General features: G+C 34.2%; 1 protein-coding gene across 2 annotated transcripts; it reads right to left on the minus strand.

The window, feature by feature from the left end:
- Positions 1-368: 368 nt before the first annotated feature.
- On the minus strand, positions 369-12,084 carry LOC132312435 (cytosolic endo-beta-N-acetylglucosaminidase 1-like). 2 transcript variants are annotated; one of them, XM_059810805.1, is made up of 11 exons: positions 11,493-12,084; positions 7,501-7,638; positions 7,008-7,117; positions 6,741-6,852; positions 6,534-6,641; positions 6,228-6,340; positions 4,610-4,691; positions 4,440-4,520; positions 3,289-3,344; positions 1,978-2,113; positions 369-1,319 (listed from the first exon to the last, which is right to left on the minus strand). In XM_059810805.1, the coding sequence occupies exons 1-11, from the start codon at positions 11,886-11,888 to the stop codon at positions 585-587; spliced, it is 2,067 nt and encodes a 688-aa protein (XP_059666788.1). In that variant the 5' UTR covers positions 11,889-12,084; the 3' UTR covers positions 369-584. The 2 variants fall into 2 exon arrangements, with proteins under 2 accessions (XP_059666788.1, XP_059666787.1); XM_059810804.1 differs by lacking the exon at positions 11,493-12,084 and adding an exon at positions 8,116-8,806.
- Between the last annotated feature and the right edge of the window lie 5,641 nt (positions 12,085-17,725).

The raw sequence follows: 17,725 nt of genomic DNA on the forward strand, positions 1-17,725 counted from the left end.
CGTAGAAAGAAAAAATTGCCTTATCATTTTTTAAACTTAATTTTCATAATGCTAACTCAGCCACCCCAAGAAAATATTTCCAGAGTCTGCCTCTGGGTGACTTATTTTGCCGAACAATGGTTTAGTTTTTACATTTAGATATAGTTCATCAATGGTTGAAAATTTCACCAATTCAAGTAGGAGTTTCAAAAACTCACGTTTTTCCCTTTAGCTTTAATATATATTTTTTCCCCACATATTCGAGAAAGAATTCATACATATCTTCCCAGTTGTGCCTCATGGAACTGACAATTTTTCAACATGGAAATGTCTTAACAATGGCATTTTCATACACCATCACTAAATATATTAAAAAATAGCATGATTAAAAGAGAGAATAAAGAATGTACCACATGAGACTGTGATAAGTTTTTGAGAAATGCAATTAAAGAGCAGTTCAAATACATAAATCCAACTCTAGAAATATATAAAACTAGTATTGAAATACACTTCGGAAAATAAGTTATATTGAAAAGGCTATTTTATTCTGCGCAGTTCTTTTGAACTTTTATTGTCATGCAACAAGAAAGTAACATATATATAGATTACTGACCTTCAACATTCAAATGGAAAGATGGAGAATCATGTAGACTCTGACAAGCTCCATCAATGCTGCACACTTGAATAATGAAATTGAGACTAGAAGTGCCGGTAGGAATGACAAGATCAGAAACATAAAAGGCGTCCACTCGTGCCACTCCAAGATACTCCTGCACACCTTCAAGCATTTTGCTCAATTTCTCCACATAAATGTTGTACTGTGGGAATAGAGAAGCATCTCCATCTTTCAGTTTCCAAATGACCTTGACACTAAGGGTCTTTGATCCCTGAGAACCCGAAGTCCATTTAATATACTGACCCTCTACTAGCCATGAAGTAGATGGAGGGAAACTCGAGTTCTGCTCAGAAGTTTTAACTGTGATGTGGCCTAGAAGTGCAAAATATTCTGATGGACCGCGAGCTAAGGAATTATCTTCGCCATTTGATCCAGAATTTAGTATCTGTTTACTGAGCACAGGCTTTGATCGATAGCATACAGCATGTATTTCTTTTAATGTGTATCCATTCATTGAAATGCTACTCTCCTGTATGACCCATCCTGGTGCAGTTTCTGATTTTGTAACTCGACATGGCATGATCACTTTACCAAATTTTGTTGACAACTGGTTTATCGTAAGCAATGTTCTTCCCCGGGATGCAAGAAGTACTGATGTTCTCTCCTTCAGGGTAGAAGAGAACTCCAGGGAAAGGCCTACCAGGGAGATCTCATCAGATTTCACCTGCATAAAAGACAGTGGCATCAACAGCTGAACAAAATGAGAATGGAAAGACACAAACTGGTATGCAGATTTTTCTTTCTTGGTGTTATTGATTGTATATAAATCTACAATGCTCCAAACATTCTCTTGAAGAGAAAATTAAAAACAAAAAATAATAAAGTTTTCATATTGTCCATAAGAGAGATGACAGCAGTACATAAAGCTGAGACAAAATTAACATCGGATAAAATAATAAGAAAAGACCTTAATAATACTAAATATGATAGGAGGTATAACGTGTAATCGAGAACAGTAGAAGAAGGAAATCATGAGACCGACCACATTCCATTCGGATAAGGCAAGGATGATGATGATGGTATTATGACGATAGTAGTATTTTTTTAGACCATTGTGAGGACAATCCTAAGTATTCTAACATATCTGATTTGGATGGTTAAAATCATCCAAGTGGTCTGATATTTTACCACTATGACTCTACTGTGAAACATAAATCACACGATTTCGATCACTTGTCAAATGATGTTGTCATTGACCAGAGGAACAGAAGGACATCAACCTAACCTTAATAGCCAGGTCTAACAAGTCACACTCAACCTACGAATTGTTTGAGAACCATTTTGTTTGCAAGTTTAATTCACAAATGAGGTAGCTAGCTTACAGAATATGTAAAGTAGATTGGTAAATCCCCCAAAAGAAGCTCTCCCTGAAAGAGCCTGGTTGTGAAATACGCATTGCCTTCAAGAGATCCTTTAAAAGTGATGTTCCCTCCTCCGCTATAAGATGGTTCCTTAAAACTTCCATTTGAAAACAAATGTTTAATTCAAGCAGAAGAATGATACTTAAAATCTAATCCAACTTTAGAAACAAAATTAGTGGGAAATAGAGAATTTGGAAAATACCGGTTACATCAAAATCAATTAAAGCTACTACAGACAAGAACAGTTCACATTTCAAGTGGTTACTGATCAAAGTGGTGGTTCACTCATAGATGTATTAGCCATCCACGAAACATAAGTTGTAGTTAGAATTATTTTGATTCCCTAGAAGATCAGAAAATTTGCCTTATCTAAAATGATCGGCAGAAAAGAAGGGAATATCTGAAGTTCCATTTAAACTCTAAATGTTTGAATAATATTCCAATGGCAGGTGTTCCAAAAGTTCAACTGTTCTACATATGACTGAAGAGTAATGATGCTATATGAACAAAATTTTCATAAGCCTTTTCCATTCAGAATGATATGGTTCATTTGGTTTCTATCACTCTGAAACAAAGGACCTCAATGTGTCTTGTAATTTAAAAAATGTCACTGTCACTGTTGGGGTATATACACAAATTATGTCTGTTCTATTTTCCCGGCTACATCATGTGAGTAATTGGTACATATAATTCCAAGTGGAAATAAAAGAATAACACATAGGTTAAAAGAAAATTTCTGTAGGACCATTATTAGACCAGTTATGTTGTATGGAGCAGAATGTTGGGCCCTAAAAAAGAAACAAGAACAACGCTTTCATGTAGCAGGAATGAGAATGTTAAGATGGATGAGTAGAGTGACTAGAAGAAACAGGGTCACTAATGAAAGTGTGAGAGAAAAATTAGGGGTGACACCCATTGGTGAGAAAATTAGCGAGAGTAGACTTATTACTTGCGTAGTCTGGGCACATACATTAGAGACCTAGAGATGCGCCAGTCAAACGAGGAAGGCTGGTTGTCATAGAAGGTAAGAGACGGAGATGCCAACCAAAAATTACATGGGATGAGCTTATTAAAAGTGACTTTAAAAAGTTACAGATAGTGGGCAAATGGCATGTAAGAGAAAAGATTGAAGACAGAGAATTCATGTAGCCGACCTCATTCATATGGGATTAAGGCAGGGATAATGATGACGTCGACGACTCCCAAAGTGGAAATGATAGCCATAATAAACATAAACTGCAAAGAAATAAAAGAGAGAGTAATAAAACTTACTCAACAAGGACTTGAATTGAATTTGGTGTAGGCTCTCCAGAAAACTCAAGGTAAGGCTGTAAAAATAAAGTTAATTAGGAAAAAGTAAAAATGGGCATTACAAGGACAAAAATCACAACACTGATGATAAATATGATAATAGCAGGAAAAATAGTTTTGTCTCATCTTCAAGAGCCTGATTAGTTAGTACACAATAAAAGCTCATAACAATTCTAAAGTCAAATATGATAATAGCAGGAAAATTGAGCAAAAATGCTTGTCAATAAGTGTGTGTATGTCTGTGAGAGAGAGTATTCTCCTTGAAAATTTGGATAACTAAAAATTCATATAATGACATGAATAATTTCACATCTTCTCGTAATTTTTATAAACATATCCTTGATAATATGCAAAATTTAATTAAATGAATGCAACTTTTAACATTGTAAAAACGTAAATTGAAATTTTTTTATTTGTGAAGAGCCAGTAGTGCATTTACAGGTCATTATCAACATTCTATTCCCATATAGAAGTTTGTATTGCTTATCAAATTCCTCCTAAGTACAACTAGGGAAAATGCATTATAAATGATACAAAATTTGAAGTTAAAACTTTTAAGTAATTGTAGTCCGTTCATCTTCGCTGAACCATGAACACCAGCCACTTTAAGTAGGACTCCAATGTGGGATATGGTTTTATTTCCTCAACATTTTTGAAAAAAATATTTTATTCAATACAATTTTTTATCTCTTTCATTGCTGTTGCTCTCTTCATAACTATGACATGAAGTTCAAAGCTCATCACAACTGATTTACTTGGCAGCAGTTGTTAAAGCATCGTGACATAGATTAAGCAATTCGATGCCAATCACATGAACATCGTTCCACATAAGTTCATGAAAGAATGGATTCTTGGATGCGATGGTGTCAAAACCTTGGTCTCTACAACAGTTAATGTTGAGAAGAAAGTCAATTTATATAATTTCCTAAAAAAAAAAGTTAAACTTATGAAAATACAAAATTGTGTGTGGAAAAGTAGAAACCAGCAACATATATTTTTAGGCCATGAAAAGGAAACAACCCAAATCATCATATCAGAGTGAGAACTGGGGGAAAAAGGAAGGGGAGAAAAGAAAAGAAAAGAAAAGAAAGAAATAGAGAAAGAGTTCATACCTGAAAGTTTTGAGAAGAAATGTTGTTCCAAGGGGCATTCAGTACTTGCCCTCCGTCAACGAAAATATGGTAACCGTGTCCCTAAACAAGTTACACAAATATTATGTGATCAAAGAAGAAGAAGAAAGAAGAAAGCAAAAAGAACAAGAGAGATATGTAAAGTTGCAAACCTGATCAAAATTTGAGTAAAAAGGAAGTACTCTGGGGTAATTCTGTAATATTCCCCATGATTTTTCAACAAGGGACCACCAACTGAAAAATCCAAAGCATATCACAAATGAAGGTGATGAAACAATTGCAACACTATACACAACTTAGCAGGAAGACAGAGAACAAAAAACAAAAGGTTTAATCATGGAGCCACCAAGAAAGGGATAGATGTAAACTTAAAATTATTCTCAACATATGAATCTATAAGAGCAAACTGACGACAAAAAAAAAAAAAAAAAAAATTTGATATGATAATTGCAATGCTGAAACTGCATAAGAGCTACAACATTTTATAATGCAAGTATTGGGCTTGTGGGTATCCAACCCAAAAGGTTAACCTATTAGGTGGAGTGACCCTTGCCCTATATAAGTCTAGATTTCTTTTGTTTTCTAGCAGATGTGGGACTCGTTCAACTACCCAACAATCCCCCTTGAACAAGGCTCACCCCGGTGGATAGAAACGTCACCGGTCCCTTGAACGAGGCTCCCTTCTTGTCTTCCCGTCAGCTAGGGGATCTTGATCGTCCACATGTGGTTCTTTGGGACCTAGCTCTGATACCAGTTATTGAGTTTGTGGGTATCTAACCCAAAAGGTTAACCTATTAGGTGGAGTAACCCTTACCTTATATAAGTCCCAGATTTCTTTTGTTTTCTAACCGATATGTGACTTGTTCAACTACCCAATAGCAGGCTATTCAAGTACCTTTTTAACCTAATATTGTAAGAAAAACAATTGTTGACACACAAAAGAATCAATACCATCAAATGCAGTGTTGCTGGTCATAGAAGAAATTCTGTAGTATTGCCATAAAACTGAAGGCTAAAAAAACTAAAATTTAATGCACATGAAATTTGTTCACCTTCAAAATGAAAGTATGATTTTCTTGCAGGGAAAATAATAGTATGATTTTCGCAGAGAAAATAATAGAAAATAACTAGATTTATGAAACCTTTAATTTTGTGCACCATGCACGTCAATAATATTTAATCACCAATTGATTCATCCACAAAATTAAGAGCACCCAAAGCTGTTGGAGATTGGTTGCATGCTTGAGTGAGAAGCTAATGCTAATTTTTATTTTTATTTTTTTATATATATATTTTTTTAAAAAAAAGAGGACATTATATGCGTGGCAATGCTGCAAAAAACTTTCAAGCTATGATTATTGATTATATAGGAGGGTGCCATATTTTGACAAAGAATGAGGTATACAACATGACAACTTTTAGTGTAGATAAGCAATCACAGCTATACATTCTCGTGTTCATGGAGTTTCAATGTAAATATGTGAATATATGTTATGCATACATGCATACACAGACATATTTATAGATATGTACTTGTAAGAGTGAAAAAATGGAAAAGTTGCAACTTATTAACTGGTTTATAACAAAAACGTAAATGGATGTTGTGTTGATAAATGCCCTACATATTAATGATTGAGAAATGTTTTAATATTATAGCTTCTAACAAAAACTATAAACCAACCAAAAGAACTTCATAAATTTAAAATATAAGCATATTAGAAGTAGCAGATAAACTAGTTGAAACTTTGCAACAAGAATTGAGTTCATTACTGATTCTGAGCAGTCTGAAAATCAGGCGGTTCCTTATTCTCGTATACCCATCCAGGAGCAAATATCGCAGCTGACACGTCATCTTTCTTCAGCACATCAAGTGCAACATTTGTCTGAGGTACAAAATGTTATTATAGTTATACAGCAATTCAAAATCTTCCAACAATTGAATAAAGGACATTTGAAAAAGTTACTTTGAACACAATCACCACCAACTCCAAGTAAATAACCTAAATTCAATCCATAACATGGTGTTATGTTTACTAACAATTTCCAACAGTTATATATGATATCTAGAGCACATACATTCCACTGTCCACCACCATAAGTGCCCCTTCCGAAAACATCAATACCCATGTAGACATCAAACTTTCTGTCACCGGCAACTTCAGCTGAACGTTTAGGATAGTCTTCCTGCATGGCACGAAAGAAAATATGTATGCACGAAAACTGGAACACCTAAATCAAACTTCTGAATAAGAGAGGAAAAAAAAAAAAAAAAAAGGGCAATACCTCCCATGAATAATTCACAAATATGCCATCAGATATGTCAAAGAAAGGCTTATTATTTTCATTCAGTCTGTTTTGATAGCTAAGATTACCATTAACAGCAACACTATCATACCTGCATAGTCAACAAAATGACAGAATAATAAGTAATATGCATTTCGTAATCCCATTTTCAACGAAATGCATCCAACAATAACAGTCACTGAGCCTTTTTACCAACTACTTGGGGTCGGCTACGTGGTTAGAAACGCGGAATCAACTAACTCTTACCATATGACTAAAGATCCAGGCATTGAAGAGTGCATGGTACTAGTTAAATGGATGATGAATTCTTTCAGATTAGGGATTTGCCCAACATCCAAGCCAACCTCCATATTTAACTACAAATAACAGTCCCAAGGTCAACAATGACGAGAATGACCATTTTAATACAAGTAAATCGATTTAGAAAAGTTTACCCTTTTTTTTTTTTTGTCAAAACCATTAAAGAAGCAATTTAGAATTCACATTTTTGTCTATGTACTGTAGGAATTTTCCAATTTGTTGAGTTCTAGTTCTAAGTTTTCTTTCTTGAATAGCGTAATTCATAAAGAAGAACTTAAAGAGCCTAGTAATGGCAGTGGATATATGCATCATAGAAACAACTAGAAATGGCATTCTATGTCAGGCTGAGGCATTCAACACCAAAATTCATATGCACTTGGAATTCGGAAAATAAATAATAAATAGGGTAAAGAATACATATTTAAAAAGAAAAATTCACCAGCCATCCATCAAAGCCCAAAGCAACAGCTAGCTCAGTCAAGCGCTCGGCATACATTTGAGCAGACTCCTTCGTCGAGAGTAGTTTGTCAGCAATAACTCTGCCTTCATCCCATTCTACGATGAAAGTCCCCAATACCTTATTCAACATAGGCAGAAGCAACATGATCATCACATACAAACACAACTTCACCCTTACAATTCTCTGTTTCAATCTGCTCTATAAACATTTAAATATAATGTGTGTGTATGTTAAAACAAATTTCAGTTTCAACTATCAATTTCCAAAACAAAGTGTGTTTATGTGTGTGTGTTTGTGTGTCAATTCCAATATAAAATTGCTTAGGTTATGTTCGGCTGCATCAAATTGGAGCTTCAGAATTAGAATTAGTAGAATTTGAGAAAAGTAACTTAGAAAATTGAATCAAAATTTTCTCCAATTTCACCACTGCCAATTCCAATTCCAATTCCAAGACTCCAATTCCATGCAATTAAACATAGCCTTAATTTCTTTCCATCTCTGTTTTTCAAACCAATCAATTCAAATAGCCACAATTTCTTATTTGATTACACTAATCCGAAAACACATACGCAGTTGATACAACAATGGACAAACCTTGACACCATGTTTGTGAGCTGTATTAGTCCAACAAGGAGGTGGAAGGGTAACAAAGCTATGCGAAAAATACACAAAAACATCAATCAAATACCAGTGCCATATGGCATACGCATCGGCATTGGTCCCCCCTTGGACCCACTTATCATCCAAGTACCCTCCGGCCATGTCATGGCACACCAGAATTCTGGGACGGTCAGCCAAAGAATCATTATCAGATGGAAGAGTCACTGAAGCTTTGTTGAATGGGAAGTGAAATGAGTCGAAATAGACCCTCGATTCGAGGTCTTCTAGGGTTTTGATGGGATATGAGATTGGCACAGAGGGCTGGGATGGATCGAAAGGTGGAGGATCAGAGGAGGAGTGGATGTTCTTCTTGTTGTTATCATTTGGATTCATTTTGAGGAGGAGAGAGAGAGAGAGAGAAGAGTGTTGTGAATTGATCCGAGGAAAGCTCGTATGGAGATTAGGGTTTGGCGATTTATATAATCGCGAAAGAGATTCATCTTGGAAGTTAACTGTGTGCGAGTTCGATAGAAACTACAAAGAAAAGTGGCTGTTTTGATTTATTGTTTGTAGTTAGTTGCTACCATGGACGTTGGTTTGAACAAATTTTCCCGCGGTTATTCATATGCAACCTCACGGGGGTGTTTTGCACTACTGTTTTTGCTGAGTGGAACCGGAAAACAAAAATGCCCTTTATTTGCTCTTGTTTTGGCACGCAATATTTTTTGCAACAAATAAATAAATAAATAAATAACTTTTTAATATTTTGTATTATTTAGCTCATCCATTGGTATCATAATTTTTTTAAATATAAAAAATATTAATATTTGTTGCAACACAGGATTGTGGTAACACTTATACCGGCATGTCTGACATGTGTCGCAATTCGCAACAAGTATTTTTTAAATATAAAGAAGAAAAAAGCTTTTAAAGACCTTGTTACATTTGAGTGCCAGTGGAATGAAATGCCCACTCTAACTTGTCATTTTCTTTCTCACGTTTGTGCTTCATAATAAACTAAGAAGATTCTTTTCCTTAGAGTGACCATTTTCATAAAAATGTTGGAATAAATATTTAAAATATGATAAATTATAATATTTTTTTATTTATATATAAAATTAAGATAATGTCATTTTGAGTTGTGTGTTCATAACTCGTTCAGTATAATAGCGTCTTGGTACTACTTGTACATATTCACGCACATCCGTCCACTAGGCCACAAAACAAAAAAATCAAATAAAACATGTCACCAAGTTCAAGAGGTCGCTCCTAGTGGCTCACTACAATCTATGGTCAACACTCTCTGATCATTATGAAACATCAACTCACTTGGCTCCCACAGCTTGAGTATGAAGAAAAGATCCAACTCACCTCTCTCATAGCATAACTGGTGAACCTTAACCCAAAACCGCCTGTCTTTCGAGATGAAAATGTAAGGAAAACATCATGTCCTAATTCCAACACGACTAAGAGCGAGGGAAACATCAACTCGCATACCACAAGTACTACACACGCCCCATGACACGCAACCAAAGCTGGTCAGATGGAAAGAAAATTTAGGAAAAATTTCACCCTAATCCTACTTTTTAATCCTAAAAACAAAGAAGTCTTAAAAAATTTATAGAACAAAGAAGTCCTTCTTTACATAAATATTTCCAATCAAGTTCTAAATTAAATAGAATCCCTACGTTACCTTTTTCATTTTACCCTTTCAACCCCTTTCTCCTGACGGCAAGCTTGCGAACCCGGTTTGATTAAGTATCCCCTTTCCTCCTCCATGCTATAATGTTTTGCTTTTTACATTTGCAATTAAAATCTTTTTGAACTAGTTTGATTCAGTAGCCCCTTTGCTATAGCAACATAAAAAGGTTTTAAGAAAAGTAATACATTAAAATCAAACAGATGTTTATTTCATAGCCGCTTAAAAAGGAAAAAAACTAAACTAGTTCAAGCTTGCGAACCCAGTTTGATTCAGTAGCCCCTTTCCTCCTCTATGCTATAGCAACAGATGTTTATTTCATAGCCGCTTAAAAAGGAAAAAAACTAAATTCAAAACGTATATTAGTTATTCGGGCAGATCATCCTCATAAGCAACTATGGGGCCTTATGGATTCCGGTGACCATGGCATCCATTGATTCCGGCGGCAATCTACAGTGTGTTTGTGGAGGAACAAATTAACTTCGGTGGGCGAGGTTGTAGGATTGGGTTTGGAAGCAACTACAGATTGTCTTTATTGGCAAATCAATATGTAACGACACCAATGATCGACGGCGCTAGATTTGTGCTGGCCGGCCACGACCTTCCTTGGTCCTGGGTCTGTGCAATTTTTTGTAAGAGAAGATGAATGCGGCGGCAATTTTGAGAGTGAGGATGATTGAACAGTAGTTTAGTTTCTCCTCTATGCTATAATGTTTTGCTTTTTACATTTGCAATTAAAATCTTTTGATGTGATGATGGACTGATTGTGATGTTTACAAGATGTCATCTCTTGTATATGATGATCGTTTTGGCATTTCTTTCTAATTGTTCAAACTGCTTTAATCTGTGTTTTCTATCCTCTGTCTATCGGAGTACTTCTCTGGAGTTGGGTGGTTCACCGTCACTGGAGTTGTAATGGAGCTCACCATTGGGTTTTGCAAAGATGGGTCGAGGTAGTGTGGGCACATTACTTGGACGTCTCTATTTGGCTCCGGACTGGGTTCGCAAGCTTGCCGCCTGGGCCTGTCAGTATCAGGTAGGACGTGCAGATTGCTTAAGGGAGAAAGGTGTTGAGAGAGGGGGAATATGAAAAGGGTAAAATAGGAATTCTATTTAGTTTAAAACTTGATTAAAAATATTTATGTAAAGTGACTTCTTTGTCTTATAATTTTTTTGTTTTTTTTTTAGGACTCCTTTGTCTTTAATGCTGAAAAGTAGGACTAGAGGGGAATTTTCTCAAGAATCTATGACCACACACCTCCAATCTTATCATCCCATCCCTCAACAGTTCAACTACAATAACGAAGAAAACAACTCAAACCCTCTATTGCTCAAGAAAAGGAAAGCCTCTATCCAAGAGAGGACCTAAGATCAAACCCTATCACCACTCCAAGATTCTAAGGAACAAAAACGCCTACTCAACACCGGACATGTATATGATTATATGTACTGCTTGTCAAACTGTTCAGAATTAGGTCCTATATATGTATATATAAATCACAAAGACATGTATATGATTATATGTATAAGCCAATTTCATTTTCAATGTACAAAGTCTTCTAAACATAACAGAGCCAAACCAAATCTTATAATCCCCGATATGAACTTCTATTCACTTGTTATAATACTCCAAAAACAAATGTAATCGATATTATAACAAAAAAACACAAACCTTGACACCATGCTTGTGAGCTGCATTAGTCCAACAAGGAGGCGGAAGTGTAACCAAACTATGCGAAAAATACACGAAAACATCCATCAAGTACCAGTGCCATATAGCATAGGCATCGGCATTGGTCCCACCTTGTACCCACTTATCGTCAGTGTAACCTCCGGCCATGTCATGGCACACCAGAATTCTGGGGCGGTTCGGCAGTGAACCATTACCAGATTGAAGAGTGACCGAAGATTTGTTGAATGGGAAATGAAATGAGTCAAAATAGACCCTCGATTCGAGGTCTTCTAAGGTTTTGAGGGGGTAGGAGATTGGCACGGCGGGCTGGGATGGATCAAACAGTGGAGGATCAGAGGAGGAGGGGACATTCGTGCTGTCATCATTTGGGTTCATTTCGAAGAAGAGAGAGAAGAGAGTGTTGTGAATTGATCTGAGAGAGGCTCCTATGCTTATGGAGATTAGGATTTGGCGGATTCAGCACAGGAAGTCGTCGGTGAGACGACCAAGAAAAGATTTTTCTGTAGTCGTTGCTGCCATAAAATGACTTGAGCTGAACTTCGCACATGGGGGCGTTGGACTAACTACAGTATTATGATAATTAAATGAGTTGACTTAACTTCTTTCCTACGGTTCCTAACTTTGGGCTCCGAGCGATTTGGAGGGCTAGCGTGGGTGTTTGGGCCTGTTTAAAACGAAAGAAAGGAAATAATCGGGAAAGATAAACAGGATAGTTCACATTATAATTTTGAAATTGTCTTTAATAATTAAAAAGTGAAAATTGTTATTCCATTTATATTTTATATAATTAAAAGAGTATTGTAATAATTTAGTTACTATTCCCCTTCTTCTTCTCCATATATATATATATATATATATATTTTTTTTTCTCTCTCTCTATCATCTTATTTTAAAAAACATATATATATATATATATATATAATCTTCTATCAATCTAAATATGAATAGAGCTCTTATCATTTTTTTTTATATTTTATTTTTTATCATGAATATCGTTTCCTTTCTATTCTGACTTATGCATCCAAACGGAGCATTAGAGTTTGGGCTCTCACACGTCAAAATTACTCCCTCGTTTTCAAAATAAATATTATTTTTTGTGAATATAAAGTTTTAGTATTTTTTTGGGATCATATATGATGTATTTTCTAACGATCTTTGATTTGGTAAGTGAATATATATTCCACCCAATTTGATAATTAAAGAAGATATATTCATTTATTATTGATCCACATCAACGATAATATCATGTATATCCTCACTCTGAAGACCTTTTTTTTTTTTTGCCTTATTGGATTAAAGCCCCTTAGGTTTTAAAATGTTACAAAATACCCCTTCTTTTTTTGAAATAACAAACACCAACTAGCAAATTATCCTCACTTGTCTAATTGAAAATTAACTGCAGTTAAGGTATTATATAAAATTATACAAAAATTTATAAATAAATAATTGATCCCAAATGATATAAATACATGCAGAAATATATTATATAAGCAAATATAGTCATCTATACCATACAAAAAAACAATCTGTTAACATATTAGAAATAAACAATCATTTATTTTTTTTCCTAAATGTAATTTTTTCTAGATTTTGAATACTTTGATGATATGATTTAGGGACAAGTGCATAAGCACCCTAAAGTATATTTCATGTCGTACTTGTATCCCTATTTAAAAAAATGTGCAAAAAACGTCGTACTTTTATCCCTATTTAAAAAAAATGTGCAAAAAAATCTCTAATCTTTTCACATTGTGCAAAAATATCCCATCTGATATAAATTAGAGCTATAATACATGTTTGCCCTTTTACTCTTCCGAAAATGTCCAAGGGTATATATGCTACTAACGTCATAGTATAGGGTGTTATGTGCACATTACCTTATATATATATATATATATTTTTTTTTTGGTTTAAAACTTTTTTCTCTATATATATCTATAAACGTAATTTTTTTTTTTTAAACTCTGAGAACTAGTAATTTGTAAAACAAGGATTTGAATTTTTTGAGATTTTAGTTTACTCTTTTCTACTAAATTTTTTTAATTTTATTTTATTTTCTTTCGTACCGACACTATTAAACAAAAAAAAAAAAAAAATTCCCAATATCAATATGCACTAATTTTATATAATGACCAAAAATGACATTATTAGAGGACGCCAACAATGGACAAATAAAGATAAAAATATAAAAGAAAAATAAAAGTAAAAAGTAAAGATAAAAATAAAAAATAAAAAATAAAAAACAAAAATAGTTTAGTAAGGGTAATTTAGTCAACTTAAGGTTTAAATTTGTCAGAGGGATCTATTTATATCAGGTTGAAACTTTAGGGGTATTTTTTGCACGAGTGAGACATTCTCCAATAATGTCTTTTTCGGTCATTTTACAAAGTTATTTATTTTTATATATTTTATAAAATGGTTCAGTAACAATAATTTAGTCAACTTAGAGTTTAAATTTGTCAAATGGATCTATTTGCACTAAATTAAAACTTTAAGAGTGTTTTTTGTACGTGAAAAATGTGGTATACATTGTAAATATACTTTAAAGATATTTTTTGCACCAGACTATGTGATTTATGAGGTAGGTTCAGTCTTGAAGTAGTGAGGAAATTTCTTGATGTTGTCAATTTCTAGTGGTTTCATAAGCTGTGACTGCAAGTTCTTGGAAAAAGTTGCCTCTTTAGCCGAAAAATAAATTAATTTTTTTCCTATTCACTTAGACTTAGAAAGTTAATTTGATTCTTGAGTCTTGAGCCCCATCTCTTTCTTAACACTTAATGCGCGGTTATTTAACTTATGATATGAAAAACATGGAATTGAAGTTTTGAAATTAAAATTAAAATTCAAAAAATAATAATTCAAAAAATTGAACTAATTTTTTTTTCCTAATTTTACTAATTGTAATTTCAAGACTCTAATTCTATACCACCAAACACAACCTAAATGAAATTATTACCTATTGCAGGGATTAATTTTTAAATTTTAGATGAATTCCATGTATAATTTTTACAAAGCACATAATGATTTTTGACTATGCAATTGAAGGTTTTTTTTTGGTTCCATTCTCCTGTAATTCTTCATGGCCCTTTCACCATTCTATGTGTGATTAGACATGGAAGTTGTGTGATTACAGTAGCAGTGGTGAAAATTCTTTTTAAAACATTTTGTGTACTCTCCCCTTCTTTTCTTGTACATATATTTTACTGATAAAAAATTCACACATTCATTTGTTCTCGTAAAAACTTAAATCTCAGCAACCACTCAAGAAAATAAAAGCGATACCATTACGTCACAAATTTACAGTACCTTTGGTTACTCTACCCCTTCTTCATTCATGGTTTATATACACCTATGTCTTGCGAGATATTATTTTATTGGGCTAATTTCTAAAAACCCCCCTCTTGTTTATCGAAACTATCTACTAACCCCCTCGAGTATTAAAAAACCCCATAATATAATAGAAACTATAAAATTACCCCCATTCCGTCACAGAACCGTTAAGTTACTGTGAAATGTCAAGAATACCCTTAATATTATTTTAAAATGAAAATGTGAATTTTGAATTGGCAAATATACCCCCGTATGAAACGATGTAGTATTGTGTTGTTTATGCCTCTTTGTGAAACAACGTCGTGTAGGGGTTGGGTTGTATGTCCTAAATCGATTTTTATGCCTCCATCTATGTTCTGTGTTTGTGTGCGCGTTGAGTGTTGAAGAAAGCAAGTGTAAGTCTTGATGAAAGCGACTGTTGATGAAAGCAAGTGTTGATGACATCGAGTGTCTGAGTGTTGATAAAATCGAGTGCCTGAGTGTTGATGAAATCCAGTGTCTGAGTATTGATGAAAGCCAGTGTTGAGTGTTTATGAAAGTGAATGTTGTGTGTGACTTTTTTCTGTAATCGCTCAGTGGTCGAAGATCTTGGTGGATTCTAACTGGTTCGTATCACTTTTGTTCGACACAATGGTGCTAGGTATGGACAAACTTTTACCTATTGTCGTTGCTTTGTAGTTAGGGTTTTATATTGTTTTCTTTTCAATATGGGTCCTTAATGATTGGTAGGCATAATTCGATGTTTAGTGGACAAACTTTTACCAATGTCGTTGCTTTGCCGTTGCTTTATAATAAAAATTAGGGTTTGTTTATATGGTAGTGGTCCCAGTGATCAAAAATTAGGGTTTGTTCATTGTTCAAACAATTTTTTCATAATTTAAGGTTTAGGGATTTATTGTTGAAATTAATAGTAAATACTATATTTTTTTGGGAGGAATTCTTAGGGTTTTATAATCTTTCCTTTTCAATGTGGGTCCTTATTGTTGGGTGGGAGTATTGATATTAGGATTTAATGATTTTGTAGTACTTAGAGTATTGTTGGTTTTAGTGATCATTAAATTAAGTAATATAGGGTGGTGGTCCCAGTGATGTTTGACAATACTTGTTTAAAATTACTGTAACTGTGTCAGAATTATTTTTTTAGTTATCTTATGTTTGGTATTGTTTTGTTGAAATTTATTGTTTTAGGTTTTAATCCTGCTTTTTCAAAAGTTATACACACTGGAAATGCATTATGGTGGTTAGTTTGGTAGTACAGAATTAAGTCCATATGTTGGTGGGTCTGTTGAGATATATGAGGTATAGACAGTGATCTCATATCCATGATAGAACTTACATACATGATAGGTCTGCTTGGTTGTCCTACTACAATAAGTAAACAATTCTACAGGCCCTACATTGATGGGAGTTTAAAAGAGTTGAAGACTGACAGGGATGTCATTGACATGTTCGAACACAACCAAAGGTTCTCCCTAATTAAAATATATGTGGTGTCAATTATTGAAGAAGGAAATACAGAAGGTGAGAATAATGGAGATAGATCAGTAGAGGTGCCTACAATAGCAGCTGAAGATAATAGTCATTTTGATGTGCCTGAAAATGAAGATGACAGTGATTTTTGTATGCCTGAAATTAAAAATGCAGATGACAGTGATTTTGATCTGCCTGAAAGTGAAGTGACAGTGATGTTGATAGAAATGGAAATGAAATTGATGACGAGGATGTGAATGGTAATGATATTGAAGATGTGATAGATGAGGACTTTTATGATGAAACTTTTATGATAAATGAGGAGGTTGATGAAGTAAGAAATAATGAAGATGCAACTGAGGTGAATGAGGTTACAAATGATGAAGAACTTGAGATTGAATCTGATAAGGATGATGGCAGTTATCAAGCTTCTGAATTGCACCAAGTGAAGAGTTGATGAGTTTGGTATACTCAAGTGGTGAAGAATGTGAAGATGATGCCATAAGTGGCCCACCTTATCCAAATTTCAATGTTCATACAGACTTGGGGAAAAAAAAACTTCAAATAGGCATGAAGTTTGGTTCTGCAGCAGAATTTAGAGAAGCAGTAAGGGATGCAGTTATAAAAGGCAAGTTTGACCTATCATTTGTGAATAATGATGGAGATAGAGTCACAGTGGTATGCAAGGCTAAATGTGGGTGGAGAATTCATGCCTCTGAAAATGGTGAAGATAAATCATTCCAAATAAAGATATTCAATGATACTCACAATTGTACTGGTGTAAGGCACAATAGTCAGCTAACATATAGTAATTTAGCAAAACATTATACTGAAAAGATTATGGCTGATCCAAATTGCTCATTGAAAGGTTTTGTGCAGACAGTTGAAAGTGAATTTAATGTTGAAGTGACAAAACAAAAGGTGGGTAGAGTAAAGAAGTTGGCTTTACTAATAATTCAAGGTGATTATTCAAAGCAATTTGCAAGAGCTAGGGACTACTGTGCCTTAATCCTAAAAACAAATCCCAGGAGTGTTGCTAATGTAAGAACAATACTCTATAATGATGATAGTACTTCATTTTATAGGTTGTTCTATTCCCTAGAGGCTATGTGGAAAGGATTCTTATAGGGTTGTAGACCATTTATTGGTCTAGATGGATATTTCTTGAAAGGACCCTGTGGGGGACACTTATTGTGTGCTGCTGGTAGGGATGGCAACAATGGCTTTTATCCAATTGTAATTGGTTGTGTTGAGGCAGAATGCAAGGACTCTTGGGAATGGTTCTTGGATGAATTGATGGCTTTAGTTGGCGATTATCAGAAGTACACATTTATCTCAGATCGATAGAAGGTATTCATGTTTATCTTTCAATGTATATGGTCATTTATTATCTTACTTTAATATTTTACATA

Source organism: Cornus florida, unplaced genomic scaffold (genome assembly GCF_030987335.1).
Source record: "Cornus florida cultivar Cherokee Brave unplaced genomic scaffold, ASM3098733v1 CherokeeBrave_3.0.0_Hap2_Chr06, whole genome shotgun sequence".
Classification (NCBI taxonomy): domain Eukaryota; kingdom Viridiplantae; phylum Streptophyta; class Magnoliopsida; order Cornales; family Cornaceae; genus Cornus; species Cornus florida.

Bases quoted from the DNA above. Each gene is read 5' to 3' on its own strand.
- LOC132312435 (XM_059810804.1), bottom strand. From the start codon at position 8,514: ATGAATCCAAATGATAACAACAAGAAGAACATCCACTCCTCCTCTGAT. The intron at 7,639-8,115 runs GTTTGTCCATTG...ATGTTGAATAAG, and splicing joins CTCACAAACATGGTGTCAAG to GTATTGGGGACTTTCATCGT. The intron at 6,341-6,533 runs GTATGTGCTCTA...TTTGTACCTCAG, and splicing joins ATGGTGGTGGACAGTGGAAT to ACAAATGTTGCACTTGATGT.